The following is a 24609-nucleotide window of genomic DNA, read 5'->3' as shown; positions in this document are numbered from 1 at the left end:
CAGCTGAAAAAGTATCAGCATACTTTATGCATGTTAGCGAGTACAGTGATACATTTTCAAGTCAATATAAACTATCAAGACTGAGTTTTATCACTTTGAAATGCAAGCTGAAAAGTCATCATTGTTGCCAAAACGAATGACGGGCTACTTAGCCTTAACCCGTATAGGCCTGAGTGAAAGCAAAAATACTGAAACCCTCACCGCTCAGAGAATTCTTAACGGATTCCAATTATTTTTTGTCAGTTCACTGGCCTACATATCTTGTTTCTAGAAGTGGCCAGAGGAACTCGGAAATATTCCTGTGGCCGGAGTTATTCCGGTGGGTCACTGGGTCAAGTCGGGTAGAAAAGGGCTATTTTTTGGGACATGCCAAGATACCTTTGTTTATTTGCAATGACAATCGTTTTAATTTGCATAAATCATTAAGATCAGACATTCAACATTATAAATGAAGAGTTTTGCACCGTTTAAAATATACCGGATGTGGTCATTCGGACGTAATTCCCGGAAGAACCGGCTATCGATTTGTTGGATACTAATTCGTTTCAATTCACGAAAAGTAGAAATCAAACATAATTGTGCACTAAAATACATTCCCATATGCTTGGCACAGATGTTCAGATACAATTTGGCCACTTTATCGTAAGTTAAAGGTGTCCCGGGACCTGAAAATGGTCATTTGTAGGATTAATCAAATGCAATACTCATAGTTATCCAATTCAAACGTTTCTCAAAAGGTTTACACTGATCCAATTTTCTTAAAATTCCGTCATGTAGTGGCCACATTATAACCTATTCCGGAAATTATCTGTGACTTGAAATTTGACCACCTTCAGGGGCACAAACGCACAGTACCCTTCTCACCCGACCTGACCCAGTGATCCACCGGAATAACTCCGACCACGGGAATATTTCCGCGTTCCTCTGTCCACTTCTAGAAACAAGATATGTGTACCAGTATACTGACAAAAAATCATTTGAATCCATTAAGAATTCACTGAACGGTGAGTTTTAGAATTTTTGCTTTCACTCAGGCCTATACGGGTTAATACCTTGACGTTTATATCGAATAGAGCAAAACAGATTTCAATCAAAACAAAACAGTTATGAACGATGATGAAATTTGGGAACATTTTTTCCGATTCATAAATGTTACCGTAGTTTACATGATTGCATGACTCTTGAATTGACGATTGTTGAAATGAAACTAATGTGTGAGTAGAGAAAATACTGGTGAAATGCCTTTGCCCAATATAGTTTTTGATAATGAAGTTGGTTTGGCAGTTTCCTAACACGAACAATTGGAAGGAAACGGGAAGGAAACGAATACAAAATGTATCGTGAAAGCGTTTGCGGGGAGCTTTATCTCGGGAGGTACCATAAATCTACTTTTCGAGAAAACATATTCAGACAGCTTTTTATGCATTCTCCAGCCAGGTAGTAAGAAATGTCCAAGAAAGAGTCCAGGTCTAAATAACTATCTGCATGATCATGCTGGCATTATCAGCATCTTAATTTTTCTTTTGCTGGATGGTTACTGCAACTTTCCTTACTTTATATATGATGCTGGGCGACGTAAATCATAAGTACGTCGGTGGATGAAGTGGGGAAATGCAATGAAAATCATCCGATAGGATCTGGAACAAGCACAAAAAAAAAAGAACTTCGAAGAGGAACATAGAAAAAAGACGATGCAGAAATAAACAACTTTTTTTTTTTCTTTTTTCTTAGTTCACATGCTATAATATTTTTACATCTCTGATTCAGTGACGCGGAACGGATAGGCAGTTTATCAGCCGAAAAATTCGCCAAAAGTGACTTTTTAGCAGCCCTTAATCACGATATAGTTCCAATCAGCCCTGTAAGCCATGCCTTTAAATCGACTATAGAACCGACTTGAGGCTGATTTATACGGCTTAATAGTCACTTGGGTGTTGATACTACAACGTCCTACATTATGGAAGCTTTTGAAGAAGTTTGTCCACTGCGATCTGTGAAGATTACAAAAGGGTCCACATGATGGAATTCCGATATGATTAGATTCAGAAAACAATCTTAAAGTCGTTCAAATCGGCTCCAAAGGCTTACAAGAAGGTTCTTCGATCTGCTTAACGATCCGACTGAAAAAAAAAATTGTACCATCAGTGCACCAGTGGTTGGTAAATGGCTGGGCATGGCGTACCATTGGTACCTCGCGTACCTGAAGGAATAAAATAGACCCATGTGTGCGGTCCTCAGCTTCTTGCCCAGCAACTCCTATCCCTACTTCCTCACGGTACTGACCGGGGTACGAGTAACCTTAGGGAAGATCGGGTAACCAACCCCCGATGGGAGCTTTGGTTGTATGCTGACAGGGAAGGGGGGGTTTGCTTTTGCTTCTGCAAACCTTGAGCGTCTGTACTCCATATTAGGAGCGGCTCACAACAGCGTCTGTCCCCCATGTCAGGGGCGGCTGATCATCGTCCGAGTGCCAGAGAAGGAATCTAAGCTAAACTGTGCACTATGGTCCTCCGAACATTTAGGGGGAATGGTCCTCCGGAAATCTAGGGGGTTGGTGTCAGGCCCTGCAAGCCAGCCGTAAAAAAAATCAAGCAACGAATAATCAACGAGAGAATACGAACCGGGACAATCGGCGAAGACCACAGCGACGTAAAGGGACTAGCGATTGGAAGCTCGGTACGTGGAACTGTAAATCTCTTAACTTCATCGGGAGCAAACGCATACTCGCCGACGTGCTGAAGGACCGCAAATTCGGCATCGTAGCGTTGCAGGACCAGCACACTTCAATGGTGCGAACGTTTAGAGGTAACCATACCATCTACCAGAGCTGCGGCAATACACATGACCTGGGAACAGCTTTTATAGTAAAGTGACCAGACGTCCCGGATTGTGCGGGACAGTCCCGGATTTGAGCAACCTGTCCCACATCACCAAACGTCCCGGAAAAAGTCCCGGATTGTGGAGATTACCCAAAAACTTTGTACTTGAAACATGAACAATGAAAAGTTCTTAATTGTTATATAGAAATTCAAAATCATCCTTCACATACTGGTCGGCTTTCTCCATGGAAAAATAAGATTCTAATCGAGATCTTAACAGGATTCTAATCAAAATTTGAACAGGACTTTGTCGCAAAATATTATTGGAATCTTAACCTAATTCTATTCTCACTCAAAATGAATTAATCTGATTTCTGATCTAAATTTATTGAATCTACAAATTTTCCTATTGTCAGAAATTCTGGTAAAATTTAAAATTTTCACAAAATTTACACGAAATTTTCACAATATTTCAGCCGGAGTCTTGACAAAATACTAATAACTATATTTTCTGCTCATGATGTGGTGCAGAGTTTTCTCATGACACTGTTAGGAAACCTTTTATGATTTTGTTCAGAATCTACTTTTGATTTCCAATTGTTCTCAAAATGTTTTGTTCTATTCCTGTAAAGATTTTGATCGTAATGCAATCTGAATTCTTAGGATTTTGTTAAGCATATTAAATCACCGTGTCTAACTCATAATTTTTCTAGATTCTTCCTTGGATTATATTCAGTCTAAAAAACTAACAGTTCAAAATACCACACATTTTTGCTTCAATATCTCTTGAACTGGTAAGTGAGGCTTACAAAATTCTGATTGCAACTCATTGAAAATTATGGTTCGAAAATATCACGTGATCCAGATCTATATTTAATCTTATTTTGTCATTTTTCATCTATTAAATATTCAATATTAAGTCTTTCAAAACAGATAATGGAAATCCAACTAAATATTGGAAAACACATTTGAAATTTTGAGCAAAAGTGCAAATCAGAAAATGACTGTTAAATTAAAACTTCATAAAAAATAGCTTAAAAATCCAAATTTTATTATTAAAAAAAATAATAATAGGAATGTGTATACTGTGCTTGTTTGATTTTGGCACTGTTAATCTCATTGTTTCTGTGGGCCCTTTTGAGACATACCTTGTTCAAAATAGGTAAATTCAACTCGTGGTCATTATTACGGTGATAAAAGTTTTGATGGAATCAACCGTTCGATTTTGGCGCGTTTCAATTCAGGGAACATGAAAATTTTTGTCATGTTGGTAAAATCGAACCGGCATTGTACTTTTTAGTATTTCTTACAATAATTTTCAAAAGTTTACCATTTTTGTCCCGCATTGAAGCCAGTCACATCTGATCACTTTATTTTATAGTGATGGGTGATATGCAGAGGCGCGTGATCGGGTGGTGGCCGATCAATCAGAGAATGTGCATGTTGAGGATGAAAGGCCGGTTCTTCAACTTTAGCATAATAAATGTGCACAGCCCTCACTCCGGAAGCACTGATGATGATAAAGACGCTTTTTACGCGCAGCTCGAACGCGAGTACGACAGCTGCCCAAGCCACGACGTCAAAATCATCATAGGAAATCTAAACGCTCAGGTTGGCCAGAAGGAGGAGTTCAGACCGACGGCACCCATCGGCTGACGAACGAAAACAGCCTACGACTAATTGATTTTGCCGCCTCCAAGAATATGGCCATTCGTAGCACCTACATTCAGCACAGCCAATACACCTGGAGATCACCACAGCAGACATAATCGCAAATCGACCACGTTCTGATTGATGGTCGGCACTTCTCCGACATTATCGACGTCAGGACCTATTGTGGCGCTAACATCGACTCTGACCACTATCTGGTGTCAAACTGCGCCCAAAACTCTCCGTCGTTAACAACGTACGGTACCGACGGCCGCCCCGGTATGACCTTGAGCGGATCAAGCAACCGGATGTCGCAGCGGCATACGCGCGCAGCACCTCGAGGCTGCATTACCGGAAGAGGGTGAGCTGGACGAAGCCCCTCTTGAGGACTGCTGGAGAACAGTAAAAGCAGCCATCAACAATGCAGCTGAGAGCAACGTCGGAGGAGTGTCAGGAGGTTTTGGAGGAGAAGAATGCAGAGCCCAAGGCTTCAAAAAACGACATGCTGCGTTGAAAAAGTATTTATTTATTCTGGATATAGATGTGAAGTTTACCACCAAGAGTTTATTCGACTAGTGAACCAAAATATTCGCAAAAAAAACTCTTACCTCGTGAGATACCAATTCGAAACCTTTATTAATGAGTACCCGGAATTGGCATATTCCTAACACAAATATCATCAGGAATTCGGATTCACAATCTTTTCCAAAAATAATTTAACCTTTCGGTCGTCGCCCGAATTTTTGTAACGCGAGTAGTCGCGCGTTGTACTTTGTACAACACCCTTAGTTTTGCGAATATCTCAGGAGTCTGACCACTTAGATGGATGACGTCTTCGGCAAAATTGATCAGTAGCTTATGGGCTATCATTATTATAGCCAAGAAATTCGGGATTTTGCCACTAGACGGCGCTAGTAAGCATTAAGCTTTTGTTTCCCAGATCTCATGATCCTGACCACTTAGAAAGATGGCGTCTTCGGCAAAGTTGTTCGGTAACTCAAGGACAATCATTGTTTGAGCTAGTTGATTCAAAATGTTGCCATTAGGCGGCGCTAGTGAGCATAAAACATTTGTTTCGCAAATATCTCTGGAGCCTGATCACTTAGAAAGATGTTGCCTTCGGCAGAGTTGTTCAGTAGCTCAAATTCTTTCTTTGTTTAATCCTTAAAATTAGAGATTTATTAAAATAATGATAGTCCCTGAGCTTCTGAACAACTTTGCCAAAGGTGCCTGTCTAAAAAGTCAAGATCCTGCAGTATCCGCAAAACAAAAATTTCATGCTCATTAGCGCCGCCTGATGGCAAAATATCGTATTTTCTGGCTCAGATAATGATAGCCCTTGAGCTACCAAACTACTTTGCCGAAGACACCATCTTTCTAAGTGGTCAGGCTCCTGAGATATCTGCAAACAAAAGTTTCATGCTCACTAGCGCCGCAAAATTTTGAATCAACTAGCTCGAAAAATGATAGTCCTTAACTTACTAAACAACTTTGCCGAAGACGACATCCTTCTAATTGGTCAGGATCCTGAAAAATCTGCAAAACAAAAGTAAAACTTCCATGCCCACTAGTGCCACCTAGCGGTTAAATTCCGAATTAAATGAGGTACCATCAGATAGCGCTTCACCTCCAGAACAACTTTACTAAAAACCCCAAGTTTCTATATTATCTGGATTTCAAGATATGTCGATTTCAAACTGTGGTTTCCTTGAACCGTACATAGTGCGTTCATTATTATGCGACTTCCATGTACATTTGTTGATTTTACCGTATTAAAAAGGGTCATACTGTAAATAAAAACTGTCGAGTATTGTTCTTAAGAAGATTCTTGAGGAATACATTTTGGTTTGGTGTCGATAGATATCTTTGTTGCAAAATGATAGCATATTAGTCACAACTGTTGTACAAAGTACAACAGCGCGACAGCCCGAAGGTTAAAATCGAAGAATTTCAGGAATTGTCTGGGGATCATTTTTGTTTTAGCATAAAACGAGCTATTTTTATGGACCTTCTTGTGTGGTTTCATTTACAGAACTGTTCAAATATCTGTATTTCTGCACCTCAGGCCAGATATTTTGCTTGAAACGAATGCCTAACAATGCAAACGAAGTTCCCCCGGTGGATTTTTATAGGACTAAGGTTACTTTGAGTGTTAATTTTATGTTTTCTGTAGGGGGTCCATAATACGCAAAAGGTCCAAACCCGGCATCGACTGCCAATAAATCTCATATTTGGCTTTCAAATTCAGGAAATCACAGCAATGCCTAACACTTTTGACCGATAGTGTACAAAAAAGCGACAAACGACACCCCGCCAAAGTGTCTCTTTACGGTCGGTCGAAAACTTTGCATAGTAGTAGCTAATACTGCTGCTTGTCTGCTTGCTTACAATCCACGTACTTTCCCAAGTCCACCCCACGATAACCCCAACAAACTCTTCCAACGTCTCCATAACACAAACGCTCATAAAACACAAACATCCACGCTCATTCATCATAAATAAGTAAAACATAAGTTACTACGAGCACCAAATTTTTAAAGTGGGAAAGAGCAAAGCTTACCTTTAGCAAATCCAGCAGAAAGGGACTGGCCGCACAGAGCACAATCTTGTGCGCCGGGAAGCTTCGGCCACCGGCGGCCAACGTAACATCGACCAGATCTCCGTGGCACCGGAGCAGCTGGACGGCCGACACTAGCGATGTCCCATAGTCGCCCCACGTTAGTGAGTACAGTGAGTTTATCGGAAGCGACATTTCGCGGCACCACACTTCTCGTACACGCTCTGGGGTTTCTTCTAGCTGGTCTGGTTTTCTTATTCTTCCTCCGGTTTCAACTTGTGTTCCTTATGCACTGCCACTAGTGATATTATTATTCCGCACGGTACACTCGCGGGCACCGCTGCCGTAGCCTGTCGTCGTCGACCCGTGTTTGTGTAGACAACGCTTTGACTATGTATTTTCACTTCACTTGAAAAATATATTCCCTCTCTGCGTCTTTCACCGCCCTGGCACGTTTGGTGGAGGGCTTTACTTGGCTACACTGCTCATTCGCTTCGAGTCTCTAGCGTTTACCCGCACTACTGTTCTGCTACCTTTCGAAATAAAAATTGTGTTGAACATAAGGCCAGATCGTTCAGTGTTGCCGCAGACCGCGTTAGGTGGGTTAAATAGTTGAATATCTCAGATCTAATGACATAGGCTTGGTAAGCAGACCACAACTATTCTTTCCACGTAGTGTCGAATAAATTCGGATTGGATACAATTCCTTTAGGGATGTATAAGGATATTAGAAGGTGTACACTACCTGCTAAAAGTATGGAATCACTTCAACAAGTATTGCAAAACCCCCCAGAATCACTACAACAGAAGCTTTGGTGATTTTAAGCTATATTAGGTGTTACAAAATGATTTAATACTTTTGACGGTTAAGGTATATCTATATCATTGGATGTCGCAATACTCGGTAGAGCGATAATTTTGGAAGGTAATGTCTATAATATTAGGGGCCCAGATAGCCGTAGCGGTAAACGCGCAGCTATTCAGCAAGACCAAGCTGAGGGTCGTGGGTTCGAATCCCACCGGTCGAGGATCTTTTCGGGTTGGAAATTTTCTCGACTTCCCAGGGCATAGAGTATCTTCGTACCTGCCACACGATATACGCATGCAAAAATGGTCATTGGCACAGTAAGCTCTCAGTTAATAACTGTGGAAGTGCTCATAAGAACACTAAGCTGAGAAAGCAGGCTTTGTCCCAGTGGGGACGTAATGCCAGAAAGAAGAAGAAGAAGTCTATAATATTCCTACATATATATCGAAGAAACAGTACAACAGCTATTTGAATCCGGGAACACCACAAAAGCTTTGCACCACTGCACTTGACTTCCTTGGGCATAGAATATCGTCGTACCTGCGTATACGAATGCGAAAATGGCAACTTTGGCAAAGAAAGCTCTCAATTAATAACTGTGGAAGTGCTTATTGAACACTATGCTGAGATGAAGCAGGCTCTGTCCCAGTGAGGACGTAATGCCAATAAGAAGAAGAAGAAGGTTCAGGTCAACATAAGAGAAAGTGTCTTTAAAAAAAATAAGGAAATGCACGAGTTCACTAACTTGACGTTTGAGCGGTGCCGTGTTATTTATGTGGTCATGGTAACCAATGAATTTGGCACCGCTGAAACGTCATAATAATGAACCCGTGCATTGGTCCATACATATTATGTATGAAAAATATCGGAACTGAGCTGAACGCATTTTTTCGCTTTGAAAATCTCGTTGGTCTATATTGGCCACCATAATCAGTTTTGGCCAGAGATTTAGCTTCGGTTCCTAAATTGGCCAAAAACATTTATTTCTTATGAGAGGCCAAATTAGGAGAACCCTGGCCAGATAAGGTGTATTAAAGTTAAAATAATAAGGAAAATGAATTATTTTTCTCATGTTCATTCTTTTCCTGCTTTATTGCAGTACTCTGATGATTGGACTGATCAATTTGCATCAAAAATTTGCCCAGATCTTGTTCCTCAATCTATTAATTTTAAAACAAAACAATCAATCAGTTATTTTCCAGAACTATGTTCTCCATTTTTAATACATGAGTTTAATTTAGCATTATCTATTACTAATCATACTGCGCCAGGTATTGACAATATTAAATTTTATCGTTCTTAAGAATTTACTGCACGAAGGGAAAACGCATTTACTTTCAATTTACAATTCATTTCTTTCACACAATGTTATTCCATTAGAATGGCGTTCAATTAAAGTAGTAAGTATACTTAAACCGGGAAAATATGCTTCATTGGCTGATAGTCGTAGACCAATAAGTTTACTATCATGTCTTCGTAAACTTATGGAAAGAATGGTTTTAAATCGTCTTGAGATATGGGCTGAAAAAAATATATTTTATCTCCTAGTCAATTTGGATTCAGAAAATTCAATATAACCCATATTTAAATCACGTAACATCATTGAAAAAAACTATATAAACGTTTGAAAAGTTGGCCAAACTGTTATTAACTAGTACAGTGCTGTTCTGAATAATAGCAGCGCATGTCGATTTTCATACAAAATGCTCAACTTTGACATGCTGTAGTTTTGTTCCCTTTCAAGCAATCGAGTTGAAATTTTCTCCACAGAACTACAAATATGCCCAATTTTGTAAACACAAAATTTCAAAATTTTCTAAGCCCCTGCCGGAAAGTGAGATACTAGGTGAAATTGTTCGAAAAAATAGCAGTTTTAAAAATTTGAATTTCGGCTTGACATTATAGTTTTAAATTGTATATTGCTTACCATTGGAACAATCTCCTCTTACTTACCAAACCTACACCTAAACCGAAAATGTTTAAAATATTTGTAGAAGAAAAATTTTAAAATGAAAAACTGTTATTTTTTCGAAAAATTTCACCTAGTGTCTCACTTTTCGGCAGGGACTCAGAAAAAACTGAAATTTTTTAGTTACAAAATTGATCATATTTGTAGTTCTGTGGAGAAAATTTCAGCTCGATTGCTTGAAAGGGAACATAATTACAGCATGTCAAAGTTGAGCATTTTGTATGAAAATCGACATGCGCTGCTATTATTCAGAACAGCACTGTATATAATTCAAGCATAATTCTTCAATCTGACGTATCTGCAAAAATAAACAAACCGAGATTTGCTTTGCATGGGCTTGACAAACGCATAATCTACATATTGAGCCAACAAAAGTATTCCTAAAAGCATTTTTCGATTTTTTGAAATAAATTTCAATTCTGCCCTTTGTGCACTTTACTCAGTGTTTTTAATTTGGCTACATACACCCTGTGATTGTAAAGCGACTCAACTGTCAACATTTTCATGCTAGCACATACACCGTACATATGCTCATAGTAAAGCGACCTATATGCCGAATCAAAACATAAAATTTGAATCAGCAGATACGTCATACCGTTTCCGAATCACTAAACATGTTGGAAATTGAGAAATTCGGATTTCTACAATTGTAGCTAGCTGACGCGTCGGCAAACTGATGTGGAACATCATCAGTATTCGGTTCTAGACAATGTTTCTTACCAAATTTCTCACAAGAACTGTTCTCCATCTACTTTTGTTACTCACAGCTCCGTCCGGTGCTCCTGTTAGTCGAGTTGAAAATGGAAACATTCGCAAACCAATATTCGTTGTAGTTGAACGTAGAAACTGTCGAATTAACGAACTCTATTAGGTTTTAAGGGAATTTGCAAATCGGTGTATGTGCAACTTTAAAACAATACTGGTGTATATGACGTGACGCATGTGAAAAATGAACTGCAAAACCGACGCATCAAGCAAGGTGTATGTATCGATCAAGGTATGGTATCGACGAATCATCATGGTGTATGTGAGCAGTACAAAGCAAAAGGGTTTATTTGATAATTTCACCAGTTTTTCAATCTAATTCAAAACGAATCGTAATTGTTTAATAGTGGTTAGAAACAGTGTTATTTTTTTCAACTTGTATAAGACACAACAATAGAAAAAATGCAAAACATTTTAAATAGGATTTAAAATGCTTTACAATATATTGCATCGCATTTTTCTCGAATCCATCCAAATGTTAGATACGCCGATTTGAAAAATTATGCTTGAATTGTTACCGTTGGTATAATTAGAAACATTTACAACTGACTTAACTTACCAGAGTGGCTTAAGCCTGATTCGCTGCTGACAAGTAAATTCTCTTGATGCATGGTAAATTTCTAAAAGGATTCGCTCAAGAATTCGCGCTTTTCTGATCGCCGTACGCAGTTGAAAAGAAATGTCAGTTTAAATGGGAATCGCTGTAGAAAATTTCTGCAGGAATCGACGAGGAATTTCTTTGGCGATACCTTTTCAGTAGTAAACCAGGCTTTAAGTCTGTTTTTACATGGCTTAAACCAGTAAGCTGAGTTTTATAAAATGAAATCTAAGAAATGAATTTCAATATAATATTGAAACATTCAATGCTGAATATTATTTATTTACACCTTTTTCTTCGACTTTCACACTAAGTAACCAGACCACTAAATTCTGCCGTATTTATTCTGCCTAATAAAAATTGCTTCTTTCTACACTCAACACTTAAACACTCAACACGTAAAAATTATCCTGTTCTACATTCTCAGCCACAACAGGAAACACGGGAAACATGATTGTCATAAGTGTCATAGTCTGCAAAATCAAAGAGTTTACGCGACAAAACGCAATATTGAACAGTGAATTCGGAAACTCCTTTTCATTCCAGACAAAGTCAAAGTCTTTAACAACTTCAAACAAATCCCCAATCAGTGTTGTGAAAAACTCAATTTCTCTTAATTCACGCTTGAGATTTTCGTCAATCACGCAACTCAGCAGCCAAAAAATCATGAATGAGTTGGCTCACCTTTTCGACTCATTGTCTCGTATTTCCACAGTTTACTCAAACGGCAATAATTTCTTGTTAGTCTGGTAAAATTATAGTAATCATTTCTAACGTAAACAACAACATTTGGGTTTCACGAGTTTTTTATGTGTTTTGCGACTGAATATTTTTTTACGGTTTGAGTTGATTGAGTGATTTTGCATCAAAATCTCAAGCGTGAGATTTGCGAAGCAGACCTATAATGAGTTTGCTGTCACGGGAGAGAGTATTGATAGAGATTTGAGTGTGAGTCTATCAACACTGTCCCCAATAAGTACTACTTACGTATAACATCACTTGGACTTCAACGCTCTATACCTGCAACCGAACGAAGTAAAAAACAGAATTCATCGTCAATCTGTTTATTGAATTCCAGATCGCGTTCGACTCGGTAACGAAAAGAAAATCTAGCTGTGACAGGTAATATCATGGACTTAAAAATAAGATGGTAATATCTAAACATGAGCTGGAAACGCAGTACAATCAAGTGTAAGAATTATAGACGAGGTGCCTATGTTTTTACATTACTAAATTACATGGAATGAAAAGGAGATGACTTTCCGAATTCACTGTTCAATATTGCGTTTTGTCGCGTATACTCATTGAATTTGAAGACGATGACTTTATTGGAAACGATCGCAGTGCATTAGAATAGGGTTTCACTATTTTTTAGAAACAACTAGGATAAGCTTGTAATTCCATTAACTCTACCCAAACGTATATGGTTGCAGGTAAAGAACGAAGCAGCTTCTGTTATATTGGTTGCCTAAGCAAGGGGATGGGGATTTAGTTGAAGTTGTTGAAGAGCCATAGAATATTTGTGACGTGTGATAATAATGTTTCGCGTGTAGTGAAACACGTGTTCTGGCTGCGAATATATCTTTTTAAAGATTACGTAACCAGCTTAGAGACCCGCAACTTGCAAAAAGAAACGACATTTCAACATTATTGCCTAATAAAGGCTTATCTGTCATAGTGTTAAGTGTTTCAAAAAATAAATCAGTTTTTCATTATATTACAAGGGAGCAACAATGAATGCAAGCATGTCCAAATGAAACATTGTCAATTTTTCCTGTATAAAACGCTGATTCTTGGCTCTCTAAGCACATTTATTTAAGGACAGGAGCGAAGATTATTAAGGTGAAGATAAACCGAAGCCAAACATCAAATTTTCAAGAACTCTGATCTGGAGAACCAAACATCCGTTCGAGCAGAAAACTTAATCGATTAGACGGATTCCATGTCAAATCGGTCAGTCACAGAACTCGACCATCTTCGATTTGGATAAAATTTTGCACATGTTTTTGGTATGGTAGAATAAGTGTTTTCCATAGAAAAATTGATCATTTTGACTCAAGTGTAACTTTTGAAAATGGCCTATAAATTTTTGCTTGCAACTTATTTGAAAAATTTTAACTCCGAGACTGTTGATTTTAGAGAAAAATGTTCTATGGAGAAGTTGTAGTAAACCGTTTGGACTATAAGAAAAAAATAAACACTGAAAAAATATTTTATTTATTTTCATAGAAAAATCAAAAATAAAACTTGAATTATAAACTACACAAAAACCCCATTTTTAATATTTTTTAAATTTTCACCATAGAATCTTGATAGTAAAAAGATGTTTAGGGCAAAGTTTCATGATGCAGCAATTTTTAGTAAAAAAGTTTTTCTAAGAACAACTTTTGGTCGATTTTCCAAATATTGATATTTTGTCAAAATAAATACGTTCTGAGCATCTTGAAATGATTATAAGCCATAATGACTATATGAATAATTACTCTAGAAGTAGCCATTTTCGAATTATTTCGAGTTCAATGCAAAAAATAGTGTTTAAATATTAAAATAGGCCATTTTCATAAGTTATTCGCGTTTCTCCATTAATAATAATACGTTTTCGAGAGTTATGACCATATTTCTTTCCACTCACTTATTTTCCTTGATGGAGAATCATGAATAACTAATGAAAATGGCCTATTTTAATATTTAAATAATATTTTTTGCATTGAAATCGATATAATTTGAAAATGGCTACTTCTAGAGAAATTATACATTTAATCATTATGGCTTAGAATCATTTCAAGATGCTTACTGTATCATCAGAACGTATTTATTTTTACAAAATATCAAAATTTTGAAAATCGACCAAAAGTTGTTCTTAGAAAAACTTTTTTATTAAAAATTTCTCCATCATGAAACTTTGTCCCAAACATCTGTTTACTATCAAGATTCTATGGTGAAAATTTGAAAGATAATAAAGATGAGGTTTTTGTGTAATTTAAAATTTAAGTCTTATTCTTGAATTTTATATGAAAATTAATAAAATATTTTTTCAGTGTATATTTTTTTCTTATAGTCCAAACGGTTCACTACAACTTCTTTATAGAATATTTTTCTCTAAAATCAACAGTTTCGGAGTTAGCATTTTTCAAATAAGTAGCATGCCTAAATTTATAGGCCATTTTCAAAAGTTACACTTGAGTCAAAATGATCAATTTTCTCTGGAAAACACTTATTCTACCATACCAAAAACATGTGCAAAATTTTAGCCAAATCGAAGACTATCGAGCACGATTTTTATTTTTTTCGACTCATTCTGGGTGGAATTCGTCATTAGTCACCGCCAGCTAGTAATCAATCGATTAAGGTTTCAGTTTAAACGGATGTTTGGTTCTCCAGATCTGTGCTATTGAAAATTTGATGTTTGGCTTCGATTCATCTTCACCTTAAGCGAATAAAATACGGTTAACTTCAGTGAGCTGGTCATTTAGTGCGAATGCCGGAAGAAAAAGTTGCATCAATCATGTGGAGGTCACTGGCCCCGTGGATGACATCCACGTATGTTCATTCTGATATTGACGTGAGCGTGTCAGAGCAACAAAATCATTCCAAATTAGAAACAAACGGTTGATACTTGCTCTATTCAACTATAACAGTAATCACATGGCTTATCTTTCAACTATAATTGTGTTACATTTATTCTCAGATCCTTTTTATCCGAAATAACAACATTGGTAATTTATTTATTTAACCTTTAAATCGGTTCATCATAGCGAACAACAATCAATTAAACTTAAACCTGTAAACTATAGAAAAAAAAACACATACTTTAGCCACTCCGATAAGTTGAGTCAGTTGTAAATATGTCTAATTATAACAATGGCAACAATTGTATACTAGTTGGGAACAGTTTGGCCAACTATTGAGTGTTTTTGTAGGTTTTTCCAATGCCATTGCGTAATTTTATATGGATTATAAATCAAGATTTCTTGAGATTCCTCCTAGGGATTTTTTAAATTGGCCTAGAGGTCTATCGGGCACCGTGTTTCTAGATTTATAACGGCGCCGGCCACGTCCTCATGTCCATCGAGAGAAGGAAGGAATGTTAATTAGATAACCCTTGTTATTATAAAACCGGAGAATCTGTATTTCCCACAGCTACCTTGAAAGTAGGAATGTTTTTTTTTGTTAGTGATGGCTCATGTATTCGACCGGGAGGACACTACTGTGGTAAGTCAAGTTATTGAATTCTAGAACTGATGATGTTTATGATAATTATATATATATATATATATATATATATATATATATATATATATATATATATATATATATATATATATATATATATATATATATATATATATATATATATATATATATATATATATATATATATATATATATATATATATATATATATATATATATATATATATATATATATATATATATATATATATATATATATATATATATATATATATATATATATATATATATATATATATATATATATATATATATATATATATATATATATATATATATATATATATATATATATATATATATATATATATATATATATATATATATATATATATATATATATATATATATATATATACAGGTCGGACTCGATTATCCGGAGTGTCGATTTTTTTTCACTCCGGATAATCGAATTTTCCGGATAATCGAATCACTAAGAAAAATATTAAAATCTTCGATAAAAGAACTTAAATATTATCTTTTTTCGTTATTTTATTCATATGATGCGGTGGTGTAGCCAGAATTTTTTTCTAGGAACAGTACGGGCCTTTATAAGAAAAACAAATTTTTGACCAGCATACACAAAAAAAAAACAGTTTTTCAAACCCCCTCTTCTTAAACACGTTCTTAACTGCAAAATCATTCATATTGTATATGGCAATACCAAATTTTCTCAGATTTATGCATAAAAATTGAAAAACAAGAACATCAAAAACAAAACTCCGGATAATCGAGTCTAAAATTCCGGATAATCGAATCCCGGATAATCGAGTCCCCGGATAATCGAGTCTCCGGATAATCGAGTCCGACCTGTATATATATATATATATATATATATATATATATATATATATATATATATATAAAATCCCACAGTTTTCTGTCTGTCAGTAACGCTTTGAAATGTTTCATCAAAAAGTTTCATTGAGCGCTACAACAGCAATTTCAGAGCGCTACAATGAACAATTTTAATATTAGAACCAATAGCAAATTGTGCAACACTACAACAGCTTTTTGACAGAACACTCTGGAGTTTTCTGAAACATTGTTCATTCCAATACGTAGAATATCTTCGAACCCTTCATCATTGTAGTGTGTTTAGGAATTTGGTTGTTGACTAAAATGTAAACAAATCGACTTCAAGTAAACTTGAATCGGGTTAAAGTTAAGAATGTGAAACGGGTTTCTCCAGTTCCAACTCAGGTTCAAAAACGAACTCGACATATGCAAAAGCAAGAACATGAATGAGATGATGAGCGCAAAATATTCGAGTTTTATTATTTTCAGTTAAACCTTGATGAGTCGATGTTCCATGACTCGAAATCGACTCATGGATGCATACTATAAACAAAATTTTATGCTTACTATGATGACTCGATATTTCCATGAGTCGATGCATCATACAACAGTGCAACAACTAGGTATACAGGATAATATTCTATAAATTTTGGTGAGATTATACTCCCTAAAGCTAAGTACACCCGATTCTGTTTTTGCACGGGGGATGCGTACCGTGCAAAAAAAGTTTTCAGTTGAAAATTTCAAAAACCGTGTAAAAAAAGTAACACAATTTCTCCATGTTTCATGCAAAAATAAGATTTTGGTGTAAAAAATTGTATGGAACTTTTTTTTGCACGGCCGTGTAAACAAAATCCGTGCAAAAACAGAATCGGGTGTATGATGTTTCGCTCAAGAAAAGTAAAGAAATTTCTTGACTTAATGGGTCAAGAAATTTCCTACAGAGAGCCTCCTTTGAACTGACATTTCTTCTCAACTGCCTACTGCGATCAGAAAAATGTGATTTTCTTGACCATTTCTTAGAAGAAATTTTCCACGCATCGAGATAGGCGATTCCTTTTCTTGTCAGTAGCAAACCAGCCTTAATTCATAAAATCTTGTGGAATTTTTGAAACATTTCACAACAAAAGCAACACTACAACAGCATATAAGGCTGTAGTTATTTCAGATGCATAACGTTACAACCGTATTGAGGCCAAATGCTCGATGGAGTATGGTCGGAGCATCACGGTGTCTTTGTGGAGCAACTTTATTACAAAAAAATAGGTAAGCCTGAAATTTCAAACTAAAAACAATTAGACTTTGCTCTTTCATTTGCGACCAAAATCAAAAAAAAAATCGGTCGGGGGGTCCAGAACATTTTTTTTTTAATTTTGTGTAAAGTATTTATGGATATGTGCTTCTGTAAAGACGCACATTGCGTTGAACGTATGGAGATACGGAACAAACTGAAAGATCAAACCATTTGACTACCTTGGCATGGAAATCAAAGTTGTTCTTGGTCAAAAGAGCTGTAATAAGCATAAATGACATATGATATACGCATAATCGCGAAACTACCATTTTATTTTTTTGTTTTCACGAAAACCCTTGAAAATCGTACTTAAATTGGTCATAATGATGTAAGAAGTTGTTGGGAAATATTTCTTAACAATGGCTTTTTAAAACCATTGGTAACCGTGTGTGTAGCTCGTTGTTATGAAGCAGATAAACGAACCAAAATAAAAACTGTCACCGCTGGGAGACAGAGGAGGATCTTCTCTTCATCGTAGCATTGTGCAATACCGTTTGATCAGTGACAAGTTACACACTTGGTCACCTATGGCTTTTAGGACGAGATCATAAATTATGCGAGATTGCTCTTTTTACTCGTAGATACAAAAGTGAAATACCGGAATAGTTTCAAATGTTTTACATACTTGCACATAAATTACAAATCTTGATAATTTTTTTTTTTTTTTTTATTGGAAATAGTTGATAATAAATCTTCGAGCTGTTTAGTGAAATACCTATAAGTTGAGGTCGAAATGCGCGTATCTGTCAAAGGATACAAACTCTAGTGGAATTAAATGGTATAGTACTAAATTCAGTTTTTTCATCTACTTTTTGGAAATGGTTGTTTTATTTGTTATTATAATAGGTGGATACTAATAGATGGATAACATTTTTTTTTTATAAAATAACCGGTCGCATTTGAAAAAAGCACTGAAATCTCGATTAATATCCATTCTCCAGTATTCCTAGTATACTTAAATATTTACTTGCAGATATACATACGTACATTCATTTATACATGCATCCAAACATATGTGCATTATGGCGATTCAAATTTTAAAATAGTTTGAAAATCCAATCTCCCATATGCTTACATCCTTACCATAAAAATAGTGTTCTGTGAAATGTTCAGCTTTCTAGGTGGTGATTTAAAGGTGGCCCAAAGACAATGTAGGTTTATATGGAAATTACTATGGAGAAATTTTGAGAAATATACGCTAGTACTGTAATGTAAGTAGAAACGTATCATCCCATATTGAAAACAAATTCTTCAAACCTTAATGAAGGATGTTGCTTAAGAAACAAATCCTTTTGAGCAAATTTTGTTTGGGATTTTTGTACATGTTTGCAGGGCTATAGTCCCATATTAAGCTAAATAATAGAAAGCAAACTCTTGAAGATCTCTTCTGCTATCCGTCGGATTGAATTTCTTTCTTCAGCAAATTTCTTTATTATGGTTTGAAGAATGATTTTCACAATGGGATAATAAGTTTGTACTTACATTACAGTACAAGCGTGGTTGGAGCATATTTCAAAATATCTTCATAGTAATTTCCAAATAAACCTACATTGTCTTTGGGCCACCTTTACATCACCACCTAGAAAGCTGATAATTTCACAGAACACTATTTTTATAGTCAGGATGGCAAGGAACACATGGGAGATTGGATTTTCAAACATTTTTAAATTTCGACTTGCATTTTGTCACCTTTATTCGCAGAAGAGAGGATCGATGAAGAGAAATCGATCATGCGACTTTTTTTTTTTTTTTTTTTTTTTTTTTTTTTTTTTTTTTTTTTTTTTTTTTTTTTGTATGGTATTCAGTTGGAGCTGCCTGACAGCTTAACTTGTCAAGGCTGAACCCTCGGTCTGGCTTTTGCCAAGTTTCCCCTCTACCAGGACCAATACTCAGACGGACTAGGCAATGGCGCCCACATGAACACTGTTTTTTCATTAGTATTGTGACGTGGTAGTTTTTGAAAAGTGCCCATATTCCCTTGCTTCTGAGAAAAGGAAGCATTGTGAAAATCAGCAGCTCCATCAGAATTTGTTTGAAATAGTTGTGTAGTAGTGTCATTACTAATACTGTCTAGTCGAAATGGTTTTGAATAATTTGTCATTCAAGTGCTATTCTGATTACTCCTGTCTTTTACGTAAGATTAGAGTCTTAAACGTCAATTGTCGTCAAGTTTCAACAAAATTAGGCTGTTTAGTAGTAGTTCTAGTTAATTTTATTTTTTGTTGTTAAAAGTGTTTATTGGTCTCATTACGTTCATATATCCTTAAAGAAAAAAGTCGCTTTCCTTGTCTGTTCAACAATTTTTCGAAACTAGCAAGTGTACCCTAATGATCGATCTCAGCGTCTTACTTTCCATAGTCATTTTATAGTGAATATTGAAGAGTAAAGTTACCTTAGGCTTCTATTACAGTCTCCTACATGATTCACTTTTCGGTGGCAAATGCAATGCTTCACAACGCCTACTTTCTACTTGTAAATTTTGCGAAAATGAAGCTGGAATTAGATTATTTATACCGCTGTTACAAAAGAGGTATTTCTTATTATGGCAATGTAAAAACCATATTAAAATAAGATTGTCGCCACTTATTTCTACTCAGTGAATCTACTAGTCATTTTCCTAAGAGTTCCTAAGTATTCCCTACGTCGTATATGATAACGATGTATCTAGCTAGCTAATAGTAAGAGTGGCTACGGATCATTCTGGTTAGCAAAAGGCAAACTGAACATCGCCAATAGTATTAATGTCCACTTCGAATAGATTAATTATTTGAAATGGGCATCAATTCTACCAATGACGCAGAATGTCCGTTGGATCACATCCGAGATATTATTGCGTCTATGCCATATGAATTATGACGCGGCTTTAAGCAAAAAGTGCCAAAATGTGATACCACCACTACAGGTTACGCCTTTGGTTTCCATCATATGGGCTAATGGATTATGCCCTCCCATCGCGGCAAGGTCGCATAACCAAGGGGAGGGAAGAGAAATCGATCATGCGACTTAAGCCCTTATTCTAGCACACGCTTGAATATGTGCAAGTCTCTCGAAATCAAACAAAAATAAATTACTCTAGACCCCCCGACCGATTTTTTTGGTTTTTGCAGCAAATGAACTCGAGAGACCTAGACCTAATTGTGGGGAAGTTTCAGACTTATCTATTTTTTTGTAATAAACTTATTCTATGAAACACACCGTGAGCATAAATATAGGCGATTTTGTGGTCGTCAGTATCATGCAATTTCAAAGATTATACATAGCTGTTCGCCTTAAAATTTCCTTGGTAAGCTAGTTAAGAATAATGTTACAAAAATTATAAAGGGACGGGCCTGGGATCGAACCCACGACCTCCTGCTTGGGAAGCAGAAGCCATTAGACAATCAGCCCCGTGTAGTTCTTCTTCTTTCTTCTTTCTGGCATTACGTCCCCACTGGGACAGAGCCTGCTTCTCAGCTTATGTTCTCAGTGTTCTTATGAGCACTTCCACAGTTATTAACTGAGAGCTTACTGTGCCAATGACCATTTTTGCATGCGTATATCGTGTGGCAGGTACGAAGATACTCTATGCCCTGGGAAGTCGAGAAAATTTCCAACCCGAAAAGCACCTCGACCGATGGGATTTGAACCCACGACCCTCAGCTTGGTCTTGCTGAATGGCTACGGCTATCTGGGCCCCAACCAGTAGTTATTTTGAACTTATCTTAAGAAAGGTCAAATAATTTGTCTTTGGGTCACAAATTAACCCTCTCTTTCCCACGACTTTGATCGACTATTTCTTTACGAAAAAAGCGTTTTTATCAAAAGTACTTGAACAAACAATGTTGCAAATGGTCTTAATTTTTCGAATTCGGTAAAAAAGTTTTTAGTTGTTTTTCAATAGTAAATTGATTGTTTATCAATAGTTTTAATATTGAAACAGTTAGTTTACTTTTGGATTAATCTGATGAGTATATAAACATATTCTAGTAACTATTACTAAGTATTCATCTAATTCGGGTTGTCTCCAGTTCGTCGAAAACTAGTGGAGCTCTGGAGCTACCATGGGAAAGAGAGGGTTAATATTATCACTAATGACAAATTAATATTATCACTAATGACACTTAGTTGGAAATTTTGTATTATATATACAATTTAATAAATGTCTTAACTTATTTCCCAAATTTTGAAACGGTCAAGCTTTTCATTCTTTCTTTTAAAAGATCAGGAATTTTTCAAGCTAAACATCAACCCTAAATTAATATAAGAAAACTAGACACGCCGAACGCTCGCATTTCATAAATAAAACAAACACAAAAATGCAATATAGAACCAAGAAAGAACATAAACAGAAAAATCAATGAGAATAATAGGTTTAGGATCACTGTTTTGGACGACCGGAGAGATGATCAACATAAACAGAGAACACAATAATGCTCTTGTTTACAATCTCCAGCCCCGAGAATATTCCACCACGGACGGGAGCGCTATCTCGAGAAACCCTCCCCCAACAACTGGCAACACTGAGGAACGATCCGCGCTTACGGTACGCTCACCTCTCACACCACTACTCTTCTCTTCCTGATGCTTGCTTGTCTTCACACACTCCCCGTTTCTTCGTTTTCCCTCTCTTTTCCGCGCTCTCCCTAACACCCCCTCTCGCTTCCACAAACGAACGGAACTGTTCTTGCTCACACGACTCTGGTCCAACAAAATCCCGAAAACGAAGGCGATGACGCCTCTCACTCACTCTTGCTCAAGCGAAAAAATATCGACCCTAAAAATTCAGGCGTTTTCTTCGGGATGGAAAAATTTGATTTCGACGAAAAACTTGGAAATCAAAATATTATCCCGCTTAAATCCCGGAGTGGGTTACCACCTGCTCGCAAGAGGGATTCGTTGTTCCGGCTGCTGCTCCGGGGGTCTCCGGGAGCGAATAATCCGTCCGCGTATAGGAGCACTACACTCTTCACAGCTCTTGTCTGCTCTTCTGGCCACTGCTAGCTTCTTTTTCCTACTATACACTTTCCCAAGATGTCTCTCCAACAAAAACAACGACAAGCGACGTCGTCGTCAGCCACCAGAAAAAAAGAGGGCCACACGAATGAAAAATTCCCGTTCGATTTTTACGCACCGAAACGCGTTCCAAACTGCGCAAAAAGTCTGCAAAACGACGGTCTGATGGTCAAACTCGCGATTGGACAACTTTTCGCGACCGGAAGTGGCCGATTTCAATAGGTTTTACGTCCAATAATCCAAGCAGGCGATAGGTTTCCACTTTTGCCCTCTTCGATTCACCACACACTGAAATTCCCTCTTACCGTAAATCACCAAAATCGCGTTTTGCTCGCGACTTCACCAAAAACTTTCAAACTTCACTTTGCACACTGTTTTTTTTAGTTTTCTTACTATCCAGGAAAACAAGGGATCAGAAAAAGAGCTAAAGCTCCCACCGTCGCGAATAATGATCACACTTCGGACTCAATTTTGTGCTCCCTAAAATGCGAAAAGGAAAAGAGGCCTCGTAATAAGCCAAGAGCGATATTTCGAGAAAGCGCAGCGTTTCCACTTCTTCTTCACGACACGAATGCTCGAAAATGATGATGGCCGCCACGGAGTAGAGTAGAGAAAAAATTGCGCTTGCGGAGAAAAAATCGATTTCAGTGCGAGAGGGAGAGAGCTGGATGCGGGCTGACGCGAGAAAACGGTGTAGAATGGCGTTTGGTGGTGTGCATGTGTGTGTGTGTGAGTTGTGTTGCGAAGAGAGCCTGCGTGGAAAGCAAATTTACCGCAATCCCGTGTGAAAGTGCGAACGAGAGGGCACGTGGAATGTCCCCTACGATGGAAAGAGATAGCAGTATATATGTGATGGATGGGAACGATTGAATACGGGACTTGGTCAGAAATGAAGAACTCTCAAAGGAGACGGATTTTGGTGTTGTTCTCATCGAAAAAGTATTAAAACAGACTTATCTCGTTTTATGTCGTTTTCGTCAAACCCGAATCGGGTTGGGATTGAAACTGCGATTCTGAACAGGTTTCAACTTAGGTCCATAAACGAATTTTACATTATAGATTCATAACATTCCACAGTTTAAAACCTACACATTCCACTCTGAACCTACTATGTTTTCATTTTAATAACGTTTACCGAATTTACGAACACCTCTCGGTTATATGGAGAGACAAAACGACGTAAGCACCAATCAAAATAACAAACTACTTGGGTCGATTTCACAATGGTACAAAAAGTCGTAAGTTATAGAAAAAAAAATTTCTCACAGAAATTTAATGACAAAAAGATACACCGTTTTATTCGACTACTCATGCGAAGTTTTTGTACCACTGTTGGAATTGACGCAAGTAATGTTTTTTTTTGGTTCGAGTCTACGCCGCTTTATATCTCCATAACTAGGACTAAAAATGGGTGAACCAACGTGCGAAGTTCGATTTTTGATTTACGAAACGACGAAAGTAAGATTTTTAACTTTCGCATCCTAACCACCACTTTCACCGCCCCACTGCTTTTCATTTTGTCATAAAATTCTTGTGTGAAATAATATGAACTCCGTAGTTTTTGAACGCGAGCTCATTGTATGCAAAATTTAAGCAATGTACACGTCAAAAAAATGTTAAAAAGGTGATTCATTTTAAAACAGTTGTAGAAGACTGGTTGTGATTCTTCTGAATTAATTTTCTCAAAACCATGTGGAAGTTACTTAGGTCTATTTGAAAAAGTAATCGAGATTTGTTTTTCATTTTCAAGGCCGGTTTGCTACTGACAAGAAAAGGAATCGCCTATCTCGATGCGTGGAAAATTTCTTCCAAGAAATAGTTAAGAAAATCGCATTTTTCTGATCGCAGTACGCAGTTGAGAAGAAATGTCACTTCAAAGGGGGCTCTCTGTAGGAAATTTCTTCACTCTTTCAGTCAAGGAATTTCTTTACTTTTCTTGAGCGAAACAGCATACTTAGCTTCATGCTGCAGAATCCATCTATCCTGTTTCCGATTTTTGATTCTGCTCGCATGTGGAGACAAAAGATTGTCCTGTTCATTAAAAAAAAAATTAAAGTATTCAACAGCGAAAAATTACCATAACCTATGCTTTAAGACTTTAACCT

At 36.8% G+C, this 24609-nt stretch overlaps 1 protein-coding gene across 8 annotated transcripts in view; it reads right to left on the bottom strand.

Moving 5' to 3' along the window:
- The window catches only part of LOC5567461 (transcription factor GAGA), a 56887-nt gene extending 33791 nt beyond the window's left edge, over positions 1-23096 (bottom strand). For 2 of the 8 annotated variants that reach the window (XM_021852842.1, XM_021852849.1), the window contains exons 1-2: positions 22810-23096; positions 7030-7559 (exon numbers count right to left, since the gene is read on the bottom strand). In XM_021852842.1, the coding sequence (XP_021708534.1) occupies positions 7030-7221 (192 nt within the window). In that variant the 5' untranslated portion in view covers positions 7222-7559; positions 22810-23096. Of the gene's footprint in view, positions 1-7029; positions 7560-22033 lie in introns of all 8 variants that reach the window. The other 6 variants (XM_021852843.1, XM_021852845.1, XM_021852844.1 and 3 more) reach the window with 6 other exon arrangements.
- Positions 23097-24609: the final 1513 nt, after the last annotated feature.

This window comes from Aedes aegypti, chromosome 3 (assembly GCF_002204515.2).
Source record: "Aedes aegypti strain LVP_AGWG chromosome 3, AaegL5.0 Primary Assembly, whole genome shotgun sequence".
In the NCBI taxonomy this organism is placed as follows: Eukaryota; Metazoa; Arthropoda; class Insecta; order Diptera; family Culicidae; genus Aedes; species Aedes aegypti.
This window is presented reverse-complemented; position numbering and strand designations above follow the sequence as displayed.